General features: G+C 41.8%; 1 protein-coding gene across 1 annotated transcript in view; it reads left to right on the plus strand.

Annotated features, from left to right (window-relative positions):
- Nucleotides 1–10,354: 10,354 nt before the first annotated feature.
- The window catches only part of SEPTIN9 (septin 9), a 337,055-nt gene continuing 322,319 nt past the window's right edge, over nt 10,355–25,090 (plus strand). The window contains exon 1 of the mRNA XM_042448795.1: nt 10,355–10,801. Within this exon, the coding sequence (XP_042304729.1) occupies nt 10,780–10,801 (22 nt within the window). The 5' untranslated portion in view covers nt 10,355–10,779. The remainder of the gene's footprint in view (nt 10,802–25,090) is intronic.

Here is a 25,090-nt window from a genome sequence, read left to right on the forward strand (position 1 = left end):
AATACATCATGCTTAGAACTCTTCCATTTCTAAAGAACTGGTTCTTGAATGTTCATCCAGGGAGGCTAGCTGTGTTCCAGGCATCATGCCAGAAAGCACCAGAGTATACCTTTCTCCTTTTGGTCTTTTGCCCAGTTTTATGACTGAGCCCACTGCTTTGCTGGTTTCGTTAATATGATTATTTTTAAATTTTATTTTCATCTTATTGTTACAGATTGCTGTTTGTAGACTGAAGAGTAGGTTAAGAAAGATTTACAACAAACAAATCAACCAACAAACATAAAATCTGTTAGGATAAAAGTCTCATGTATTGCAGTCATCATGCGGTATGAAAAGCACACAGAGAGGCTGGAGACAGATGCAGTACCTAAGGAGAAATTGGTGTGCTTGTCATATGAGAGGATGAACCCATCTTTACAGTTTGCTTGATGGCCATGCTGTTGTTGCTGTTGAATTGTCAGCTTTGAGTTATGACAACCCTATCAATGAGAGACCTTCAAAACATGTTGTTATTATCAGGCCTGTTAAACTACAAATCCCAGGATCCCATAGGATGGGGCCATGGCAGTTAAAGTGGTGTCAGCATGCATTAATTCTATAGTGTGGCATTCTAGTGGCCATGTAGTTATACATTCTAGTGGCCATACATTCTGTCGAGTTGAACACAAGGTCAACCATCTGTCCTTGCCTCTTTCCCCACATTGCTTCTGTGCTTCTCACCTTTCTATTTTTTTAAAAGGGCCGTATGTGCCTTTGGCTGATTAAACAATATCTGCTTTATTGTTTGTTTGTTTTAAAATGGAGATTTTTGTTTTGTTTAAAAATAATAATGACAAAACTGCTCTGGGGATTGAGGCAGAGGAAATATCACTCATCTGGCTGATGTCATTGCCTCTAGCCAAATGATTCACAACTGGCTTTGGCTGCAAATTTGGCCTTAGGGAAGAAAAAATATGCTGGTTCCTGTGGTACACTGAAAGCACTGAGAGCACTTTCAACCCAAACTTCACAACTTTATGGGTCATGTATCTTGAGGATTGTCTAGACTAGTCACAATACTCTGGGAGCAGCTTGTCCAGATTTCTCCTGCCCTGCCTCTGCATTACCTGGGCTCTCTGCAGCAACACTGAGTGGCTGTCTACACATGCATTCTACTGTATTGCCTAGTGCCAGTGCTGCTGAGGTCTGAAACAAGCTACCCAATGTTGATCACACAGCTGGGTGCCTTGTTGTGACCTCAGAGGGAGTGACCCACAATGGCAACACTGGTGCTGGGCAACATAGTGAAGACGTGTATTTAGACAGCCACTTGGTGTTGCTGCAGGGTGGTCTGTGTTTTTCTGCAAAATCTAGAGCAAAAGGTGAGTTATTTTAAATGGATTTATGGATGGTATGATGCAAATTCTGTGTGGAAATAGCCATATGTCATGAAGACAGTTTGCACTCAAACCAGGGACTGGCCCTTGCATCATGTGGACAGGTCAGCATGGCAGGTAGGGAGACTGGTTTATTTGGCCTGTGTAGACAAGCCCGAGGATGTGGTATGAAGGTTTTTATTACAACAACCTTGGTAATACTAAGCTTGTAAAAGTCTGGCCCAAGCCTGGATGGAAAATGCTTTGAGAACCTAAAGTGAGTTATGAGTTCCATACATACAATCTGGGATATATGTTGTTGGTAGTAAAAAGTGATTAGTAAGAGAGGGAAGTCTAGAAAATGCTCACCCTTTTGCTTTCATCCCTCTGAATCTTTCTTTAGTCTATGTGCTCAAGCCTTTTGCTGGAGATTATCGTACCTGCTGGGTCACAAAGTTTCTTCTTACTTGCAGACATCATTTTCCCACTCTCAAGAAATCAGTTTCCTTGTTTTATTTTGTTCTGGAAGGGGCATATGAGTTTTAACCCCAACAATAATAAAATGGATGCTAGTTTACTCCCCCACATGAGAGCCAGGTTTTAGGGGTTCTTGTAAGCAAGTACTGTTCAGATCCATTTTTTTTTTTTTTTTTTGCCTATCTCCTTTCCTATCCTAAGATGGATTCCCTGGGACAATATATATGTTTTTCTTTTCTTTTCTTACCTTATCTTACAGGAGCATCTACAGTAATTTCTCCTGTTCCTACCACAAGACCACATTATACTAACCCCACTGCACTCTGCTTAATACAGATACCAACTATTCACATATATATTTGAACAAATTTAATATATATAGTTCTCAAGCTACAAAATATTATTTACCCTCCCATGAAAGCTTGACTTTTTCTTTTAAGGACTATGATTCTCTGTATAACATAGAGGAAGAACTATGCCAGTAAATCTTTATTACCAATCCAGGTGTGAAACTAACTGAAAGAAGGTGGTGTCCTCTCTCTCTCTCTCTCTCTGTTTTCTAATGCCTGGAAATATTCAGCCACATCTGCTCTGAGTTTATAATTCTTCCAGCCATGTTGTGTGAATTAATCCAGTTGCATTCTGACTTTCTGGGACTGAGCACACTGGGATGCCATTTATGTAATCCTGTAAAAAAATTTATGGTCATACTGTGGGAGCAAAGAAATAGGCTACATAAACAAAGAGATAAGCTACATAAATTGATTGCTGGAAGAATGAAATTACCCTTCCTGCCTAATCCTTTTGTTCTGTCTATAAGATTACAGGAAAATTGTTTCACCAGTTTCCACATTAATTGTTAACAAGAAGGAAATGTACATTAAATTCCTTAGCACCATTACAGCACACAAGAAAGTGGTAGGACCTAAAGTGATTCTGCATGTCCTAAAGGCACCAGATCCATCTGACCTTGCAAACTATCCAGAATCAGCCCTGGTTAGTACTTGGATGGGAGACCACCACTGAATATCAGGTACTGTAAGCACTGTGTTTCTCAAAGCTTTTACTTTTGTGCCCCCCTTTACATCTACATATGGATGTTGCCCCCCCACTTGACATAGTATATAAATAAACATATTTTGTTTGTTTAGTGTGCGTATTTTTGTTCACACATTCATGTACATTCATATGTTAACATTTTATAAGAAAATAGCTCCCCTCCTCCTCCTCTTCCTCCTCCTCTCCTGGGCAGAGGCATAAAGGACCCTCCTTGCCTTTCTTTTTCCTCCAGAAGAAAAAAAGTTTGGGACACAAAGGAGGAGGAAGGGGGTCTGGGCCTCTAAGTCTTACACCAGGAGTAACTCTTGCACCCCACCCAGGGGGATCCTGCCCCACAGTTTAAGAACCACTGCTGTATGTGACATTTCAGAGGAAGGGACTGGTGAAACCACCTCTGAGTATTCTTTGCCCAAGAAAACCCTATGAAATGCATGGAGTTGCATAAACTGACAGACAACATGAAGACACAATGTGCTTGTGGCAAGGGGAGCCTGGTTAGTTCCAGCTGCAGCCTGATCTGATCAGTACAAGGAGTGGGAGGTGATCTTTAATCCCACTGTGTCTCCAGTGCGATGGTTTGCCCACATGTATGTGCTGCTTGTTTTTGGTTCAACCAGAATAAACTGTTCCAAATCTAAATGGACAGATAGATGTGATAAAGGTATACCAAGTATAAACACCAACACCAGCTTCTATGTCTGGCAGCAATTAGTTGCTGGGGCAGTTTTAAGGACAAGTCTAAAAATCATTTCCATGAACCTTCATTAGAATACTGAACTAGAAAAGAGGAAAGCAGTGCAGTACAGTACTACACAGAGACATACAGACAGAATTCAAAGATATAGCTGTGTTAGTCTGTAGAATCAGTATGTAGGGAGATCTTGTAGAATCTTTCAAACTAACTGAAAGAACGAAGTTGGTAGCATGAGCTTTTGTAGACTTCAGTTTACTTTCTCAGATGCACACACAGACAGACACACCAAATTCTTTGATACTTTGCTAGTCTGACACAAAGCTAAATGAAAGAGGACCTTGGCATTTATTAAATGCCTGTATTTGTAGAAAGAGCATGCAAAAATGCACTATATATGGGAAACTGCATGCAAAAGATGGGTGTGTTAGGCAAAATTCTGTACATAACTGATAAACTGGTGTGGCAGTGGGACAAAACAAATCTAAAACTGGAAAAATGAGAAACAGGGAGAAACTGCCATTGGCAGATTTGTCTATACCGAATTAGAGATATAGAAAGCCATACCTCAGAATTGGTTCCAAGTTTTGTGGTCAGTCAGGAGATCTGACACAAGAGAACTCTCTCCATATGAGTGCATATGCACTTTCTTCTGATCTCTCAAATGCAAGGAAATCAGTGTGGAATCAAGAGGGAGGTATTTGGGATAGCCAGCATGGTGTAGTGGTTTGACTATTGGGCTGAGACTCTGAAGACCAGGATTCGATTTCCCACTTGACCATGAAACCCACTGGGTGAACCTGGGCAAGTCACATGCTCTCAGCCCTTGGGGAAGGCAATGGGAAACCTCCTCTGAACAAATCTTACCAAGAAAACCCCATGATAGGTTCATCTTAGGGTCATCATAAGTTGGAAATGACTTGAAAGCAGACAACATCAAACAAGCAACATTTTGGGGGCCTTTCAAACATCTGATTGATCTGAACAGCCACTCAAACCTCCTATTGCCACACCTTCTCTCTTTGCATCTGGCCTTCTGAAATTTTGTAATATCCTGCTGTGTATGGAGTGCACTACAGTACTTTCAGCCCTCATCCTGAAATTTCTAGAATTCACCATGTGGCCAAGTAAGGATCAGTTGAGCTACCATGGGTGTTCGGAACAAGTGCACCTATTTTTTTATGTGGGAAGCCCCCTCACCTGATCTCCTTTCTTCCCCTCTTGACACCAGTTCCTTTAATATTTACATGACAAGAAGAAATTAAATATATGCAGCCTTTCTTATTATGCATCTCTGTTTTAGAAAATATGTTTTACTGGTTAAATTTCTGCCAACCGTGAAAATGTGAAAGTCACACAAAAACCAAGCTACTGTCCAGATTATGGAGAGATGTGTGTTTTTTAAAAAAGCTGTGGATTGGAATCCAAACCAGGGAAACTGAGGGGGCTGTAGGAGTGGAGCAAGGAACAGCAGTTGGTGTGTTTTGTGTGTTTTTCCAGGAAGATTAGAGATGTTTTGGCAGAGCTGAATACATGGGGGCGGCTGCCACACCTTGCCTGCCTACATTCTGGTTTGATTCCTGCCATTTCTTTGAAACCCCCCCCCCCTTTTTTTTTAATGAACTGTGAATTCCCTGAATTATTTTACTTTAAAAACACACACACGGTTTTAAAAAGATTTCCGTGTTTGATGCCTGTGGGATCTGTATTATATTAAACATTAACTTGGTTTTTCCTGTAGAAGGGCTGAGCCTCTTGGCAATTCTGACATCCAGGCAGAGGAGAAGGAGAAGAAGAAGGAAAAGAATCTATGTCATATAGCCATTATCCTTTTTTTAAAAAAGGTCTTTTGATATTTTTAGATTCTGCATTTTTATATGGCTCCTGGCAGGGAAGAAGTATGGAGGGCATTGGCCTAGATTACCACTAATAAGAATGAAACCACTGTGATTAGATATCGTTCTCAGTATAGGACAAACACACACACAAACTGTGTGTGTGTGTGTGTGTGTGTGTGTGTGTGGTATGGAGGAAACAAGTCTTTGGGATGCTGTCTGCACAGAGGAATCTTGCTTGCTCACCCACAGAACAGTCAGATATGGCTATTCAAAATAGATTTTATACTATTGTGAATGCTAGCACTTTCAAAATTATGTAACATAAATCTGATACAGGGAAAGATGAGAAAGGAAACCTGACTTGACCAAGAGCTCTGTTTAAGCTTGCCAACACCTGGCTTTGAAAGGTGGGCCTTCAATATGTGGTGATTGGCAGTCTCTGAGAGCATCTGTGATCGCTGGAATAGCGGTAGAGAAATAAAATTTTATCATCATCATCATCATCATCATCTGTGCCTGTTGATTCCACATCTCAGGAAGACAATGTTCATTGGCCACCTTTTCTATGGCTGAAGAAGTCATTTCAGCTACTTTCTTGAATGACAGGTCGCCTCTGCTGAAATTCTCCCCTTTACAGAGTTGTTAAAGACAGAGAAAGTTTTCTGGGCTCCCAGACAAAAAAATGGTACATTACCACAGCATGCACATTCACAACTACTTGAGATCTGTATCTACTCTCCTTGCTATCAAGGGACAGAATACTGGTGGGGGTGGGGACATCTTTAGGATACAGTGGAGAGTTCATATCATGCAGATATGAACTTGTGGTCAGCAATCTGAACTTGTCAGGTGGTGTTCTCATTGACTGTGCCTATTCCCTTTTCATTCTGGCCATTCTACATTTTGCTTGTCCTATGTGTGTTTTGGATGGCCCACATTTCTATTGCCCCCTGTACTCTATGGGCTTACATAAAAGAGCACAGTTGCTGCAGATGGTGATCTGGAAGCAGTCAAATTTACCTTTTCCACTATATAAATATAAATAAAGTACTACTCTGTTCTTTGCACTAAGGTCCCTTTCACACTATATAACTACAGCACTCTGATCATTCCACTTTAATTGCCACTGCTAAATCCTATTGGGTTTTGAGATTTGTAATGTGGTCAGAGGCACCAGAGGCCAGTGTGGTGTAGCAGTTTGAGCATTGGTCTGAGACTCCAGTAGACCAGAGCTGACATCCATGCTTGTCCATGGAAACCCAGTGGGTGACCTTGAACAACTCACACTCTCTCAGCCTCAGAGCAAGGTAAAAGCAAAGGCAAACTCACTCTGAACAAATCTTTTCAAGAAAATCCTGTGATAAGTTTGTCTTAGTGTCACCATGAGATGAAACTGTCTTGAAGGTACACAAATATAAAAAGGTGTCCCAATGGATGTGTACATTTCACAATTACACATGCTTTAAAATAGACCATATTTACAGCCAATATTGTGTAACCCTTATAAGAAGCAATTAAAACAGTTAGCCAGTCCATCAGTTAATTTATGCCCTCGACCCAAGTCTGCCAATAAGAGGTAGTCATGACAGCTAACACTAGTGAAATCTAACACAATTAAAACAGAAAAAAAAGAATGAAAACACAGCATATCAATAATAATAATAATAATAATAATAATCACAACCAAGGATTCAAAGCTGCACACGAAAAGAGTTAAGCTTAGATGGCACGCGCTTAGGTAGCATAGTGACCCAACTGTAAGAATCCAAGCATCTGTAGCCATGTAGTAATGACAGAAAAAAATCTGTCCACATTGAAGGAATTTAGTACACATGTGCCCTATGGCCTGAAACATTAAAAATAAATGGGGGGGAAATAAACAAAATAAGTCTGTGCTTGCTTTACAATCCTGACCTCACGATATAATTGTTACAACCAGAAAATAAATGTGCATAAATGAACAGAACCTCTCCACAGACTGTTTAAAAATAAAACTGAAAACCAGCCAGTTGATATTTCTAGTGCTACAAAGCAATGGCTGGCCAGTTTTTACCCTCAGCAATGCCTCCTTAATACAGTATGTCTGCGAGAGGGAGGTAGGATCTGGAACATTTCTGACCATTTCCTAACTTTTCATTTTCTGCCTCCTCTCCCCAGTTTTCTGTGGCAGGAATTCTACACTGCCTGTTTACTTATGTATTAATAACTAAGGCCCAGGACAGACGGGCCAAAAGTGGTGTGCCGCTGCCGATACTAGGGTTCCAGAGCACGTGACAACCACATGCTCTGGAATGTTAGCGTGACATGGCGGCGGCTTAATGGTGGCCTCCCATCCACATGGGAGCCGCCATCTTGATATAAGTGACTTGCAGCGTATAGATGTCGCTGCATGTCGCTTACGTCACAAGTACGCCAATGGCACACTCATGATGTGTGCGCACCATCCTAAAAAGAACCTGGTTTTTCTGGGTTCTTTTTGGAGTGGAGGGACACCAGGCAGTTTGGCTGTTGTGGCATCCCTCTGCAGGAAAACAGGCCACTGCCAGGCCACCCTTTTGGCCCTGTATCAATAGCAGTGTAGTGTTTAGACTGAGGGAAGTAATAGTACCACTCTATTCTGCTTTGGTCAGGCCTCACCTGGAATACTGTGTCCAGTTCAAAACACAATTCAAAAAGGATGTGGACAAGCTGAAGCATGTCCAGAGGAGGACAGCCAAAATGGTGAAAGATCTGGAAACCATGCCCTATGAGGAGTGACTTAGGTAGATGGGTATGGACTTTATCACACCGGGACGGGCATCTTTATCCCATCCAGAAAGTGTGATTGAAAGTGACCATGCAAAAGGCTTTCTCACTAAATTGCACTGATCCCATGAATATCCTGTGAATGAAGTGGAACTGTATTATTATTATTATTATTATTATTATTATTATTATTAACCTTTATCTATAAAGCGCTGTAAATTTACACAGTGCTGTACATACAATCTTTTTAATTAGATGGTTCCCTGCCCTCAGGCTTACAATCTAAAAAGACACGACACTAAAGGAGAAGGGAGTGGTGGTGGGGAAGGGGATGAGGTACAGCAGTTCTTCTCAACCTCCGAGACCTGAACCAAGGGAGATGGACAGGAGGGAGGACTTGGAGGAATCTTCCAATAATACAACATTAGGGGAAATGAGGGGACAATTCCACTTCATTCATGGGACAGTCACGGGATCAGCGCAATTTAGTGAAAAAGCCTTTTATGTGTGATCATGTTCAATTGCGCTTTCTGGATGGGACAATGTCCCAATAAGTGCAATTTTGTGTGAAAGTCCTTCCCACAATTGCATGATAATGTCCACAATCACACAATAATCATGTGATAATGTCTTATGTTGAGAATGAAGAAGAGATGGTTAAGAGGTGATATGATAGCCCTGTTTACATATTTGAAGAAATGTCATATTGAGGATGGACCAAACTTTTTTTTTGCAGCTTCACAAAATAGGACCTGGAGCAAACTACAGGAAAAGAGATTCCATGTAAACATTAGGAAGAACCTTCTGACAGAGTTATTCGATAGTGGAATATGCTGCCTCAGAGAGTGATAGAGTGTCCTTCTTTGGAGTTTTTTATACTGATACTGGATGGCCATCTGTTAGGGTTGCTTTGATTGTGCCTTCCTGCATGGCAGAAGGGGGTTGAATTGTATGGCCCTTGGGGTCTTTTCCAACTCTATGATTCTATGAAATTTAAAACATTGACTATAACAATTTGAGAATACACGCACACTTCAACAGTTCTGTTGCCCAGAAATTCCCCACCCCCTACTTTACCCTGAGGACTGAAGAAGATGGGCCAGGCCCTGAGTGTCTAAGGCTGATAGAATAAAACCTGGAGATGGCTTCTGTGCCTTTAATGGTTGTGTAAAAGAAAGAATTTCAGCAGGTGTAGCTTGTCATACAGTACAATCAGGTAACAAGCAACACTTGTTGAAATTCCCTCTTCTATACAACCAAAATGTACAGGAGCCATTTCCAGACTTTACTCTGGCAACCCTACCTGACACTCAAGGCCAGGCCCTGATATCTCGGAACTGCATGTGCTGGGATAGGTGTTTATTTATTTATTTATTTATTTATTTTAATTAATCTTTATTAAATTTTCTCATTAAAAAAAGAACATCACAATTACAAGTACACACATCACACATAAAGCCAGATTCATTATCTAAATGAAATACAAACATCAAACTAATTCTTAAATATTATACATATCAGCTTTCCATACTTTGAACTTCCTCTGAGGAGCTGGGACAAGCAAATGTGAAACTTCAAGTAAATATAAACCCTATTACATATTAATCGTAAGACTCTCTCTCAATTCTCACATGCATAACATATTCATAATAGAAAACCAAACAGCCATATTTCTTAGGTGTTTAACTCTATGCAATATAGTATTTATTTATTTATTTATTTAAACCCCCTGCCACCACCACCACCCCACACACACACACCTGGCCCCACTGGATGCAAAGTGCTCACAACATTCATTGTTAGAAAGTAGAATCAAAACTTTAGCCTCCCATAAATAAAACATTCAGGTTAGTGCCATTGTGTAGAGTTTCAGATACCTATGTGGCAGTGTCCCACTTCCCTTCAAAGCAATGAATGCTTGCTGCATATGTATACATAGCCTCTTAAATCTATAGAATGGATCTGAGCAAGTTTGTTTGCATAATGTACAGCCTTGAGCAAACCTTTTCTTTCTGTGTGCTTTTCAAGGGGTGGGTGGCAGAGGGGGAGCTCTATTTACCATAACACAGGCTGACAGGCCACAGTGTACTTTGAACTAGAGCCTACTTGCCTCTGTCTGCACTCGACTTTAACTTAAGCCAGAGAACAGATGAGAGAGCAAGTAAGCATATGGGAACCAGTGGGGTGGGAAGTCCAAAAGACCTCCCTCTCTGCACACACAGGTTAAACCTGGAGGGAATCTGGGAGGCCTGGAAGAAGCAGGAACATGTGCCCGGGCTAATTTGCTCACAGAGGGAGAAAAGGTTAAAGTATTGCTGCAGCTGAGCTCTCCTCAGAGCCGCCTCCCTCAGCTTTAGCCCAGTTGGAACAACCCACAACTGTATATCAGATTAGAAAAGGTGTGTTCGAATTAATGGGAGTGCTGTGGAGTCCCTCCTCAGCTGCAACGGTGTCTGCGTGTACATGCAACGTGTAGGAGGAGTGCACTTTCCCTGCTGGAACAAAAGGATTATTAAAGCAATTGTATATTGTCTATCACCCTAGGGATTATTTGTCAGAGCAGCTTGGAGAAACTTTTACTCTCTTCCTATGTAACAGCTGAGCTAAGGGCAGCATGAAAAAGACATCGTACACAGGTGAGTGGAGGAACAGACTTGTTCAGGGGCTTTGAATTTATCTATTGGGCTCTTGTTGAGAGAGAAAGATTGGCTTGTTACTTGTGCTTTATCCTCTGTGTATTTTGGAAAATTCAAAGTTATTTAAGGAACAACAGTTGATAAAAAAGGCTCCCATGAAATGGGCATATACAATCAAAAATTCTAAACTGCAATCTGTCTGTCTGTCTGTCAATGATGTATGTTTTCCGCAACTGGAGCTTTCCAGAATTTATTCTGCATGTACAGAAATTGTTTTTTTCCAACCCCATTGTAGTTATTTTCATCCAGGACAAGTTCAGGTTGGTTTGGGGTTCAAAGCATATGGTGAAAAGATGTATGAGTGAAAGGAAAAAAGCTGAAGACAAGGAAAAGTGAGTGCTGATGGCACAAGTCCCACCTACTGAACTCTGGAAGCCCTGCTCTGACTTCCTGTGGTTTTTAAGGTCTGCTTCATGCATTACAGTAAAACAAGTACACAGAGATTTAGCCTTTGCTTATTTCTGCCTCTTTTTGCAACATGTAGATCAGAGGAAAATACACTGTAGCTTGAGATCCAGTCCTGTGGGAAAGCAGACCTGATGTGTTTATCACAAAAAAAAAAATCCACTCTTTTTTATCCTTCTCTGTTTACTGTTTTAATGGAGTCTTGTACAGAATGAGACCTGTGGATTTGTGCAAATGCAAGATGGCATATATAATCAGATTCAGACTATCTCCACTATAGGTGGTATTACTTTATAATGTTACATTATAATGTACTTTATTCAGAGATTGATTTGTAATGATCATATAAGAGGATTCAGTTGCCTAGGTTTTGCATGTTTTCCTAAATTAAAGATGACATTTCTATCAATATTTGATCCCAGGTATGAGAACTCTTTTACCATTTCTATTTCTTCCTTGTCTAGGTTGAATTTGGGTAGATTCTCCGTGGTCATTATTTTTGTTTTTTTATGTACAACAGTAAGCCTGCTTTTGTACTTTCTTCCTTGATCTTCCAGGTCTGTGGGGTTTTCTGCTACTATTGTGGTGTCATCTGCATATCTTATACTGTTAATATTCTTTCCTCCTAGTTTCATTTCTCCTTCTTCTGTGCCCAGGCCTGCTTTTCTTACAATATGTTCTGCATATAAGTTGAACAGGTAGGGTGGTAAGATGTAGCCTTGTCTGATCCCTTTGCCAATTGGGAACCATTCTGTTTCTCCGTGTTTTGTTCTGACAGTAGCCTCTTGTCCTGAGTACAGATTCCTCATCAAGACTATTAGATTTGTTGGTACTCCCATGTCTTTAAGGATGTTGCTATAGTCTATAAAGCACATGCTGATCTTTTTGAATTCCCTCATGCTCTCCATTAGCCATCATATGTTTGCATATGCCTCTTCTTTTCCTTGGACCTCTGGGATTTCTCTCTCCATGTATGGTTAGAGTCTACGTTGCAGAATTTTGATCATAATTTTGCTTATGTGGTAGATTAGTGCTATGGTCCTATTGTTGCTGCAGTCTTTTGTGTCTTCTTTTTTGTGGATGGGGATATATGTTGATCATTTCCAATCTCTTGGCCATCATTTTGTTTTCCATATCTGTTGACATATGTTAATTAGTACTATAGGTGACTCTGTCAGTGTGGACTGCAGCAGTTTGATTAGGATATCATCTGTCCCTGGTGATTTGTTTTTCACTATTTCCTTTATTGGAGCCCTGGTGGCGCAGTGGGTAAATGCCTGTACTGAAGCCATTCACTCGAAACCACAAGGTTGCGAGTTCAAGACCAGCAAAAGGGCCCAAGCTCGACTCAGGCTTGCATCCTTCCGAGGTCGCTAAAATGAGTACCCAGACTGTTGGGGGGCAAATTAGCTTACTTGCTAATTAGCTTACTTGCTGTTCACCACTATGATCTTTGGAATAGCGGTATAGAAATAAAATAAATTATTAATTATTAATTATTGCAGATTTGAGCTCACTTTTTAGAATTTGAGGTTCATCTTTGTTCCACATGTCATACATTTTAACATCTTTTTATATAACTCTTCTGTGTATTGCATCCGCTATCTTTTTATTCCTTCTTGATCTTGAACTACTGTATATTATTTTTGTTGTCATAGACTGTCCTGGTCCTTGGTTTGAAATTTCTTTTGATTTTCCAGTTCTTATGGAATAGGTCTTTCATTCTTTCCTTTTTGTTGATGTCTTGTTTCTTTGCACTGATTGTTGTACTAGTAGTTTTATTTATCTTTTTCATTAGCCTTTGTACTGTTGCATTCATACTTCTTAGTTTGTTCCTATCTCATTTTTGTTTTGCTTCTCTTCTTTCCTTTTTTACTAGTAACATTTTATCTGTCATCCATGGTTTCTCCTCTCTTTTTTTGTCTACTGAGAGTGTCTGCATTCTCCTTTTGTTATGCCCTTGGCTTCAGACCATAGTTCTTTTGGTTCTCAGTCTATTATGCTTTGTAGCACAATTCTATTCCTTATATTGTCAATAAATTCTGAGGAGATATTGTTTAGATCATATTTTGGTATGATGACTGGTTTTGTTTTCTTCTTGAGTTTTACTCTTATTTTTGATATGAGTAGTCTGTGATCTGAGCCACACTCGGTGCCTGGTCTAGTCTTGGCTACCACTATGGAACTTTGCCATCTTTTACATCCAGTTATATAATCTACTTGGTTTTGGGTTGGCCATCCAGTGATGTCCATGTGTATAGCCTTCTTTCTGGTTGTATGAAAAATTTCCAATGAATAGGTTGTTGGCATCACAAAAATCCATCAGATGCTCACCTGCTTCATCTCTTTTGCCTACTTTTTTTTTTTTTATTCCTCTTTGCTTCCACCTTTGGTGTTCCAGTCTCCAATGATCAGCTTGACATCCTGTGTTGGTGTGTTGTCCATTTCTTACTGTTCTCTCTCACAGAATCTTTCAGTTTCTTCTTGTTGTGCCTCTGTGGTTGGTACATATACTTGAATTATATTGATATTCACAGGTTTTCCATGAAGCCTTTTTGAGATGATTTCATTTGATTTTACATTGTATCCTTTGACTTCTTTTGCCTTGAAAGGTGCATGTATAGATTTTCCTCATTTATTAGACCTGAGTTTATTTAAAAATGTTAATGGGCACATGCTATACAGTTGGTGTTGTTTTTGTTGTTGCTATTGTGTGCTTTCAAGTCGTTTCCAACTCTGGTGTCCCAATCTGAGTTTTCTGGGACTGAGAGTGTGTGATTCACCTAAGGTCACCCAATGGGTTTCCATGATCAAGTGGGAGAATCAAACCCTGATCTCCAGAGTTGCAGTCCATTGCTCAAACCACTGTGCCATGCTGGGCCTCTATGCAACTGTGGCAGATGCTTAATGTATCAGTCTCATTGACATGTTAAGTGGCTGCCCCTTATACATCACTAGCTCGCTTTTTGTCGGCACAAGGGAGCTGCGCGTTGTCTCAGTTTTTAGCCCTGAAATCTCTGGACTTGGCAATGAGAAGGCTGGAGTGATTCCCTCACCTTGTGTCAGAGGGAGGTGATGGAGGAGAGGAATATTTATGTTTCATTTTCAGTGTGCCATGAAACAATTATTTGAAATGGTATGAGGTTTTTTTAAGTGGTGAATATGCTTTTCACTCCGTGCCTGCTGGCCTTCTTCTGCTTCCCCCCCTCCCCCCCATCATAAAGTGTGTAGGCATTCCAGTTTTGAAGTTATTTGATTGGCAAAATAAAAGGGTACTTTTCAGAATACATATTTGCTGTATATTTGAGTCCAGTGTTTACTTACCAATGTTTACTTTTCATGGTGTAGGTGAGAGCTGTGGAGTAGGAGCCATCATTGTATACCACAGTGTTAGTGTCAGAAACTGGACTTTCTTTCAAACTATTTTGTATGTTGGCTTGGATCTCATGTTGAGAGAAAGATGGGGTATAAAATAAATGAATGAACAAATAAATAGGCTGTGGTTAAAGTGATCCATGATATAGTCATGGCTTCCAATATCAGCATTTTTTCATATTTCTGGAAGCATCCTACCAGGATAGATGGACAGTCTGGTGAGAAGTTGTACAATGAAGCGGACCATGCATGGTGTGCACCATAGTCTTCTATTTGTCACCTACAATAACACTGATCTCATTTTCCCTTTCCTTGTCATGCAGTCTAACAGGGATCTCTACTGTTGTTATGATGCTACTTTCTGGTATCATTTATACTAACAATGATCCATTTAAAAAGAGAACATGCTCATTGGGCATAACCAGGGTTACCAGTAGGTGTTTTGAAGAGGGGGAGGTGAATTGGTAAAGTCATGCCCCATTTGTGAGCTTACATGGCATCTGTGACTAGATTGACATCTTGCAATTTTAAATTTCTCACAGTGCCTCTGAATGACACAGTTGTGACGCTGAGAGCATTATGGTAGAATATAAAATGGCAGTTTGCCATCTTAGCCTCTAGCTGCAGGGGAAACACAGTGTCTTTCCTCCAAACTCCCTCCTGTGCTGCTACTACCTTGTGGGTTATTCAGATGTATATTTGCTTCCTGAAGCAGCTCTACATGAAAATATAGAGGGACAGTTGGGATTCAGTCACTCACATTTTCACACAGCGGCACTGAATCCATTATTTTAACCAAAGTACAGTACAGTCTGATTGCCACAATAGCCCATGATGTAGCTGACTCCACTGAATCTCCAAGCCAGGTGATTTCTACATTTCATCATGTCAGCCATAAAACAGAACCAAAGTCTAATGCAACATTTTGACTTCATACACAATATATAAACTGGCAAGATATCTTCAGCATTCCACACTGATAAAAAAAAAATTAAGTCAGCAAAAAACTAATATTTTTCTTCTTCTGTGTGAATAAGGGCCCAGCCTATCCCTGGTAGCTACTGAACTGTATGTGACCCTGTGAAATTTCCTAGACAGAAATCCCACATGGCTATAGCAAACAAGATTGTGTGAAGGCCCAGGTGGTTGCTAGGAGAAACACCAACATGTCCACTCAGTTGGTAGCTGATCTTCTCCTTTTTAGCTATCATGAAACCTTGGCTGTTGAATCAATATTCCCTCTCTTCCTCCCCATTTATTAGTGCACAGGGAATTTTATTCTGGTAGTTCAGGAACTGACACTAAGACTCATTATTTATCCAAGTGACATAAATAGAAGGAGATGTAGACAGTCTTTCACTGTACTTTGTTTTCTGAGCATCACTGGATGCTCATGGGCCTCTCTGATTACTAGAAGAGAGCACACTGTAATACAGCCCCAGATTTATTGCACGTTTTGGCAAACAGAACACTATGATCTCACAACTGTCTTCAAAGCCAGAAATGACAGTAACTCTTCAAAGAAAAGCAAGGCTGTATTAAGCTGCAGAGGCAGTGGGGTCAGGGCACAGCCAGAATATGGTGTGTGTGTGTGTTCATTCATGTTGGCTGTTGACTTATGGCAACCCTATGACTTTCCTAGGGTTCACTTAGGCAATGAATAATCAGAGGTGGTTTTGCTGCCATATTCTTCCTGTGAAATACAGTTGGCCCTCGGTATCCACGGGGGATCCATTCCAGACCTACCTGCTGATACCAAAATCCAAGGATGCTCAAATTCCCTTATCCTCAATGGTGGTGCATGCATGAGGCTCTGCCACCACTGGGGATAAAGGGATGGGTTGGGTGGGGGGAGGTTAACATAGGGCTCACAGCAGGCTAGTGGAGAGCTCCCAGCAAGGTGATGGGAGGGCAGTGGCGAAGGCAGGGAGGGGGAGGCCCAACCTCTCTTCTCCTTTCCAGGTGACAGTGCACCCTGGGAGCCATCTCCCTGCTCCTTCTCACTCTCCAGCAGTGGTGGCAGCGGTGGCAGCGGTGGCAGCGGTGAACTCCTGAAGCAGAGGGCACCTCGGGAGGGAGGGAGGGAGGGAGGGAGGGAGGAAGGAAGGAGGAAGGAAGGAAGGAAGGAAGGAAGGAAGGAAGGAAGGAAGGCAGCTCTGCCTGCCACCGCCTCCCTTGTTGACCCCCTACTCTGGCTTCTGCCAGTCTCCTGAAGGGGGTGGCACTTTTGGCTGGAAAGCAAGGAGGCCAGCCTCAGAGGAAGAGACTGGCAGGAAGTGGAGGAGGTGATCACCAAGAGAGGTGGCGGTGAGGGCAGCAGGCAGGGTTGTCATTCTTTCTTCTTCCTTATTCCCTTCCAAGGGGCCCTCTACCTGGAAGGGGACCCAGGAGGTCGCTGCCGCCAGCTCAAGAAAGCATGGAGAAGCAGGGAGATGGCTTCCAGGATGCACTGCCACCCAGAGGGGAGCAGAGTAGTCAGCCCCCCCCATGCTTGCTACTACCCTCCCATCAGCCCACTGAGAGTTCTATGCTGAGGCCCTCCCCACCTAGCCCACCCACTCATTCCTTTGTCCCCAATGTTAGCACAGCCTCATGCACGTGCTGCTATTCGAGACAATGCAGGCTTGCTGTCCATGGGTATTAAAAAATTTGTGGATTGCAACTCTGCAGATACCGAGGACCAACTGTGTAGCCTCCAGCACCTGCCATTCATTGGCAGTCTCCCATCCAATAGGCTGACCCTGCCGATTTTCCAAAAACAGATGGGATCTGGTGCCTTTAGGGTATTTAGACCAGTGTCAAAAGGCTTGTGCAGTTTTTTCTGAAATTTTGGAAGCAAAGGCATTTATCACACTGAGGTTATTGGAGCTAAGATCAGGGGTGAGTGCGGGTTATAACGCTGTGTATTTTCACACCTGGTTCCTTTCAATGGGAGCGGTTTGTGTGGTGCTTCTGCAGGGCTTCCAAACTGAATCCTTACTGGCTCCTCATTTTGGCGAGTTCACTAAATAAGTGTATTGATGGGATTCACATTGAGGCTCGGTTTGAACTCACTACGGATTGGTCTGGTGAGGAATTCCAATTTGCTTGTGCTCTTGAACACCACTTCAAAATCCCTGGGTTGCAAATTTCCCATGATGCCTTGCTGCATTTTTGCCCCATTTGCTTCCGGTGCTCCCCCCTGAATGAATGCATTCATGTTTTAACGTGGACAGGAGACATGCTGGCGAGGAGGGGGGAGATTGGGGGGAGAGAGAAAGGGAAAGGGAAAAGAGGGGGGCAAAGAGAGAGAGAGAGAGTGGGGTTAGTAAAGTTTCTAAAGGACTCTTTGGGGGTGCGGGGCAGGACGTCCTCCAAAGTAGGGCCAAGGTGGAGGCAGGATTTACTTCCAAGTAGAACTGCAGTTTCTACATTGGTTATTTTTGCAGTGAAAGAAATTTATTATTATTATTATTATTATTATTATTATTAAAAATTTTGCTGCAAAATAATAATAATAATAATAATAATAATAATAATAACAACAACAACCAACAACAACAACAACAACAACAATTTTGCCGGTGGGTGATACACTTGGATCAGGGGTAGGCAACCTGCGGCCCGCGGGCCGGATGTGGCCCGGCGAGGCCTTGGGACCGGCCCCAGCCCAGTCCTGCCGCCGATTGCAGCCAGGGCCTTTGGCGTCTCGCTCGAGGGGCATGGTGGGGCAATTGTCTATAGAAGCCTCAGAAACATGCATTTATCTTAACATTTTTTAAAAAATCAGCCAATTTTTTTGTGTGTCCTCCATTTTTTATTTAAAAAGTGCCCTCCATTTGAAAATTTTGTCCTACATTTGTCCCAGTTTATTTATTTATGTAATTTTTAAAAAATTATTTAATTATTTATTTTTTGGCTTCGGCCCCCCAGTTGTCTGAGGGACAGCAACCCGGCCCCCAGCTCAAAAGGGTTGCCTACCCCTGACTTGGATGAAGCAGAGAGCATTTAGAGATAGGTGACATTCCCTATCCTTCACATGAGGCTAGGGATGGAGATCCAGATGACAGATCTGAAGAGAAAGAAAAAGGAGGCTGGAGGCAGAGATGGCACTCCCAGAATTCCATAGCCTCGAGCCAAGCACCCCACAACAAACTCCAACTCCAATAATAATAATAATAATAATAATAATAATAATAATATATTTTAAATAATAATAATTTTTTAAAATAATATTAATATTAATAATGATTTAAGTTATTAGTTTGCTGAGGCATCAGAGTTCTCTGGCAGAGAAGACTCAATGTCTCAGGACACTGCAGTTCCCAGAATTCCATAGCACTGAGCCAGGACAGTTAAACTGGAGTTAAACCAGATTATCTTCCCAGTGTGGATGCAACCTAAGAGAAGGCAACTGCTACAAAGGGAAGGAGAGATGTAGATGGAATAAATGAGGAGAATGACAAGAGGATATATGTAGATGTGGAGGGGCTCTGACATGGAGGACCCTTTGAATTTGGCTGTCAGGGATGGGAAACTAGAAGGGAGGAAGAAAGGGGAAGCTGTCATTCCCGTGAAAGTGAAGCCAGGCTCCCTTTTTCACCCCGGAAGTGCAAAGGTTCAGGATGCGTCCCGAGCCCCACTGAGCATGCGCAAGGGTCCCAATTCGAATTGTTGAATCCCCATGGTATGCACCGGTGTGGAAATACAATTTGCACTCACTCCGCTTTGCCTGAATCCGAATCACGTGACTTCCTTGGATTCAATTCCCCCTCGATTTGGAAGGGCAACAGATGGGCAACCAGATAAAACAGTCACGTTATAATGTCAATTCACATCGTTCGACCCGCACTCCCCCCTGATCTTAGCTCCAATAACAGTGTGATAAACGCCAAAGACACACTTCCAGTGATGTAGTCAACTGACTTGAACTCAAGTCACTTCAGGGATTCGCCCTGGACTTGACTCAGCAAAAAATGATGCACTGACTCAACTCAACTCACTGATTTGCTGGTATCATTCCCTTTGAGCAACAAGCAAAACTCACTCCCAGAGGGGCACGTTTCTTGGAGAGGAAAAGCAAATGCATTAGGCAACATGCTTGAAGTGAAAGGATCCTTCTATCTAAAAAGCTCTGAATTCTTGCAAATGCCCATCAAACTCTGCATGCATGAGAGTTTTATATTTTTAGTAACTTGACCATTATTTTCCTAATGTCCTGTACGGTTTAGACTCAGACTATCTATGTTCTAAAACACACTGCAGAAATAATCCAGTCTAAGACCACTTTAACTGCCCTGGCTCAGTCTTAGGAAATCTTGGGAAGTGTAGTTTGCCATGGCACCAGATCTCTCTGACAGAGAAGACTAAATGTCTCACAAAACTACAGTTCCCAGAACTCTCTAGCACTGAGCCAGGGCAGTTAAAGAGGTCTCAAATGCTTGAGTTTTAAGATCCTTTAGGGAGGATTTTCCCTCTGTCCCACTACTGTCTTAGTCCTGTCTGGTGAGGACACAGGACTTTCTTGGTGGCTGCTCCCAGGTTGTAGGTCTCTTTTCCTTGGGAGTCTAGGCTGGCCTCCATTCTACTCTTTAGCAAGGAGGTAAAGATCTATTCATTTAAAGAGACATTCAGTGATTAATATGATAGCTTGTTTGTTCTAATTTTTTTATAATTAGGGTTTTAATGCCTGCCTTGTTTTAGAATTATTATATACTGCTTTAGCTCATATGTCAAGAGAGAGGTGAAGTATAAATTAAACAAACTGAGGGGCTGGACAGATGGGCAGAAAGGGGTGGTGAGACACTGCCGTTCTGCCCTGGATGGAGGCCACAGCAACTAAATGCCTTGGCCTCTGGGAGGCCTAAAAAGAACCTGCTCCCAGTGGGTTCTTTTTAGGCTGCGCATGGAGTGCCATTGGCATGCTCACATGCCATGATGACATTTGCCCAGCATGGTGCTGTTTGGACACTTTGCCGTGTGGACATCATTGTAACATGCCCTGCTTGTATGGGGGCATGCCAAAGTGGTGCCCAGGGTGCACAGTAGGGTTGTTGGGAGTGTAAACGCTCAACCCCCATGCACCCCTAGTTCGAGCCCAAGCTGGGGCAAAGAGCCTGTCTGTCAAGCCCCTGAGTTATTAAACTTTGGCTATGTAATTATGGCACGTTACAGACTGCCCCTTTGAGGCGGCCTGTACCCGAGGGATCGGGGCCTCACAGCTGCCACGCAGCGCCGCCCGAGGCCCCGATCCACTGCTTTTCCAGGCCGCGGGGAAGTGGCAAAAGGCCCTTCCTGCGCCTGGAAAGGGGTGTCCTTGGGGCTTCAAGCCCCAAGGACACCCGTAGCAGCAGGGGGAAAGGAGAAAGGGGTCGCTCGGCCCCTTTCTCTTTTGTGTCGCTGGTGCAGCCATGTAAAGGCTGCGCCAGCGACACAAATGAAGGAAGGAGCTCTATTTTGGAGCTCCTTCCTGTGCCGCGGAAAGGGCGCCACAGGCGCCCTTCCACAGTGCCAGGATTTCACATCCGCGCCACCTCGTTTGGAGGCGGTGCAGATGTGACATGCTAATGACGGCGCCCATGTAGAATGGGCGCCGCCATTTTGTACGTACTGTGTACGTACTAGGGTTGGGTGCATCTGAAAGAGACACCCCCAGGCAACCCTAGTATGTACACAATACGCACTAAAAGGCCCTTCTGGAAAGGGCCTATATTGGGGATAGTAAGGCAAGTACGGTGTAAGGAAAGCAAAGTTTCTGTCAAGTTTTCCTGCATGAAGAAATTTGTGCAACTCACACCAAGCTACCTTCCATTTTTTTTTTTTTTTTGGGCATATGTTCAGTATGATCTCTAAATCCTTTTTAGCAGTTACCTAATCAGTGGCTATTCTTGTGACTTTTACTCCTTGCCATCGCATTTTAAAACTGTTGTTACAGTATTCTGTTTTGTTTTCAGTTTCAGCCTCCCATCTACAAACTTCACTGTGAATGCTAGCTACCTCTTCAGAATTGTGCATGGTCAATGTACATTTTGTGACAATTAAAAATGGATTCAGTGTACTATTAACTTACTCAAGAATTAAAATTTCCTCATGCATCAAAGCTAAAGGCATATAGCTTAGTGGCAGAGCATAGGTTGCATGTATAGACTAGAGAGTCCTGGGCATCTTTCAATATTAAAATTTGAGGTAGCAAGATTGCAGAAATTTCAGCTTAATATTCTGGAAAGTCATCTGAGTGGTTAAAGTGTTTGACTGCAGTTTGGGAGTTCATGTTCATCCCCATTAATCCAGGAAACTCACTGACTGATCCAAGGCCAGTTACACTCTCTCAGTTTAGGATACCTCATAGGGGAATTGTAAAGGTTTTGTGAATATGTATGCTCACTGAGCTCATAGGAGAAAAGGTGGGCTATAAACAGAACTAATAACCATGAGTGATACTGAAATAGATGGATTTAAGGTCTAAAGTTCTTTTGAGTGGCTTTATATGCTTATAGTTGATATATGTTGTGTAAACCACATGTTGACAGTGAGGGGCCACATGCTTATAATCACATCCGAAGGGTAGCTGAGACACTATTAAGATAAATGCTATTCACTAGAATTCTAGATTGCCTATTTAGTTATTATTCTTCATTTATTTACAGTATTTATACCCTGCCCTTCAGTCCTAAAGTCTCTCAGAGCGGCTTACAATTATTATTATTTTTAATTAGATGGTTCCCTGCCCACAGGCTTACAATCTAAAAAGACACGACACAAAAGGAGAAGGGAATCGTGGTAGGGAAGGGAATCAGATCTAGCAGTTCTTCTGTCCCTCTGAGGCCTGGACCCAGGCAGATGGACTGGAGGGAGGGCTCTGCTTCTTCAAGGCACTTGGAAGGCAGAGGTCCAAGTAGCAGTAGAACAAGCAGCTTCTACTTCCCCCTGGCCCCAGATAGTCACTGTGGTCCTCCCATTCTCTCTGCTGGGATGTTTTGTGCTCTTCTCTCCCTCAGAGTCCACAGCAATGGCAGTTGGCATGGAAGGAGGGTGCCTCACCAGCAGTTAGGGAAATGTAACTCAGTGATATGCCTTGGAAAGACCCCAATCCACCTTAAGAGCCAGCAGATGGATTGGGTGAAGGATTTTATGAATCAGTGACTGCAATATTGAATACCAGCCATAGCATGCAGCTCCCATATTTTCTGGTACCTCTTTTTTGAGGTAACTTTTCTTCTCCACAGTGCTTCAACAGACATGCTGCATGGATGTGCACAGTTCTGGGCCTGACATCTTAAAAATTCCAGCTGTTGCCTTTGCAGAGTTTGCCACTGATCCCTTCATGATTAATTATTGTGTGACAAATGCTTCTGAAATGCAAGGGAAATCTGTAGCAACTGTTAAATGCTATATACGATTGTAAAATTAATGGCTACTTATTTTCTAGCCGGTGTTGCTCACTAAAAACAGTAATTCATAGCAGCTAGACTTCTAGCCACAACAGTTGTCTTTCATGTCTCAATGGGCTGGTTAAGTACCACCCATGAATGGAATTGGTAAAGTGCCAATTCCAGCTTACTCATCACATTGCTGAGGAGCTTGCAGTTAAACCAGTTAAACTTCCTGAAGCTGGGAGACTTCATTGATCCTTTTTATTGGTTCTAATAAAAATACATTTTCCAGGCTACACCATTATGTTGATATGAAATTTAATATAATGATACTCAACACAGGAAACTTGTTAACTACAGTTAAGTTTTTCTGTTTGGAATCCCGTTTGCAGGTGCTATGGAAGTATAACACCTAATGCACCCTAAGTAAATAAAAATATATCAACACATCACAACAGTTACATTCCTGTTCCCCTAATCCATAGGACATATGAAGAATAAAAACATCCACTAAACCAGCTAGGTAACAGAGCTCTGAAGCCAATGGGGGGGGGGGGGGTGTCTCAGTTGACAAAAGTTATAAATTAGGCTCAGAAGGGAACAAATGATGCAAGATTTTTACTGAATCTTTCTTGCAGCCATTAAAAAAGAAATGATTACAAAAAAATAAGCTGTTGCTTTATTTCTTCTGAAACTGTGTGAATATAGGGCATTGAATGAGGGTAAATAATGCTGTCACCTTGCTGAAGTGAAGTAGGTCTGATTCTTGTCATCATTTGGGTGGCAGATTTCAAGGGAACCCCATACGTGTTCCATGCTGACTACCATGATGAAAAAAAGGTATATGTACTGACTCTACAACCTTTAAGAAGATCTTATTCTTGTACAAAGAAAAAGGAAGAATGGCAGGTGTTCATTGTAAGAGTTGTTATGTAACAGTCAGGTTTTCCAGCCTAAAGGACAGTGTTAACATTTAGTAAATAAAACTAACTCTTGATCCTTCCCTTGTTTAGGAATTTCAGAGGTGGGGAATTTAAATCTGTGGCATAATGGGGCACTGAATTTCAGGTAGTGGACAGAAGCTGCCTCTAGGGCTTACCCTGTGTAAGTCTCAACTTTTGATTTGTTTTTGTTTTTTCATCAATTGGTCTTGTGGTATATTAACTTGTCCGTTTTATAGTTCATATAGATTTGTTTGCTTCAGATTATCTACAAGCAAAGTTTAAATAATCCAACTTTCCTTCCTTAAAATAATAGGAAGACAAAGGTAGAGGTGTGGGAGTAGGAGGTATGTGTACACTTTTGTCTCTAGATTTCTAGAGGTAGCCACTAACGCTTGCATGGAGAAAAAGGGTTGTATTTCCCCTGTAACAAGCTAGAATAAATTCCTGTGGCCTGGTGCTGTAAAATCACATGCAATCAAACAGCTTGAGTTTACAGCTGGTATTGACCACATCATATTAAAGGTCATCGCTCTTCTTCACTCTTTCCACACATCACTTCTCTCTCCTCAAAACTCTCCCTACAGCTGAAAAGTAACCATTTTTTTGCCATGGAAAATACAGTGCCCTTGTTCAAGGAACAGCCTTTCTTAATTACTTGATGGCATAGTTACATTTTCAAGCCACAATGCTCAGTCATGTTTGCCTGGAGACTTTACGATTATTAAACTGAACCCATTCACACAGATCACTTATCAGCTTCCTATGTGAGTCATTTCCCTTCTTACGGCTCACAATGAGTCTAGTTTCAACATTATTGTTCTTGACTTTTGACATTTTCTTAGGTAAGATGCCTCACCCTTGAGTCAGGAAGCTTGTGGCTGTGGGGAACCATCTTCTATGTTGCTTCGCTACTTCCTTGGCTCAGGAGAAGATCAGCTTGATCCTCTGCTGTCATTGCTTGTTTGTTAAAACATTATGTTGGTGATTTCTTAGTTATTTCTGACTTACTTACTGATTACTTATGAATACTTTTATGAGAAAATCCTATTGGTTACATTTACTGAACTTTAATTTTGGAGGACATGATCAATAATAATAATAATAATAATAATAATAATAATAATAATAATAATAATAATAATAATAATAATAAT

This window comes from Sceloporus undulatus, chromosome 2 (assembly GCF_019175285.1).
Source record: "Sceloporus undulatus isolate JIND9_A2432 ecotype Alabama chromosome 2, SceUnd_v1.1, whole genome shotgun sequence".
Classification (NCBI taxonomy): domain Eukaryota; kingdom Metazoa; phylum Chordata; class Lepidosauria; order Squamata; family Phrynosomatidae; genus Sceloporus; species Sceloporus undulatus.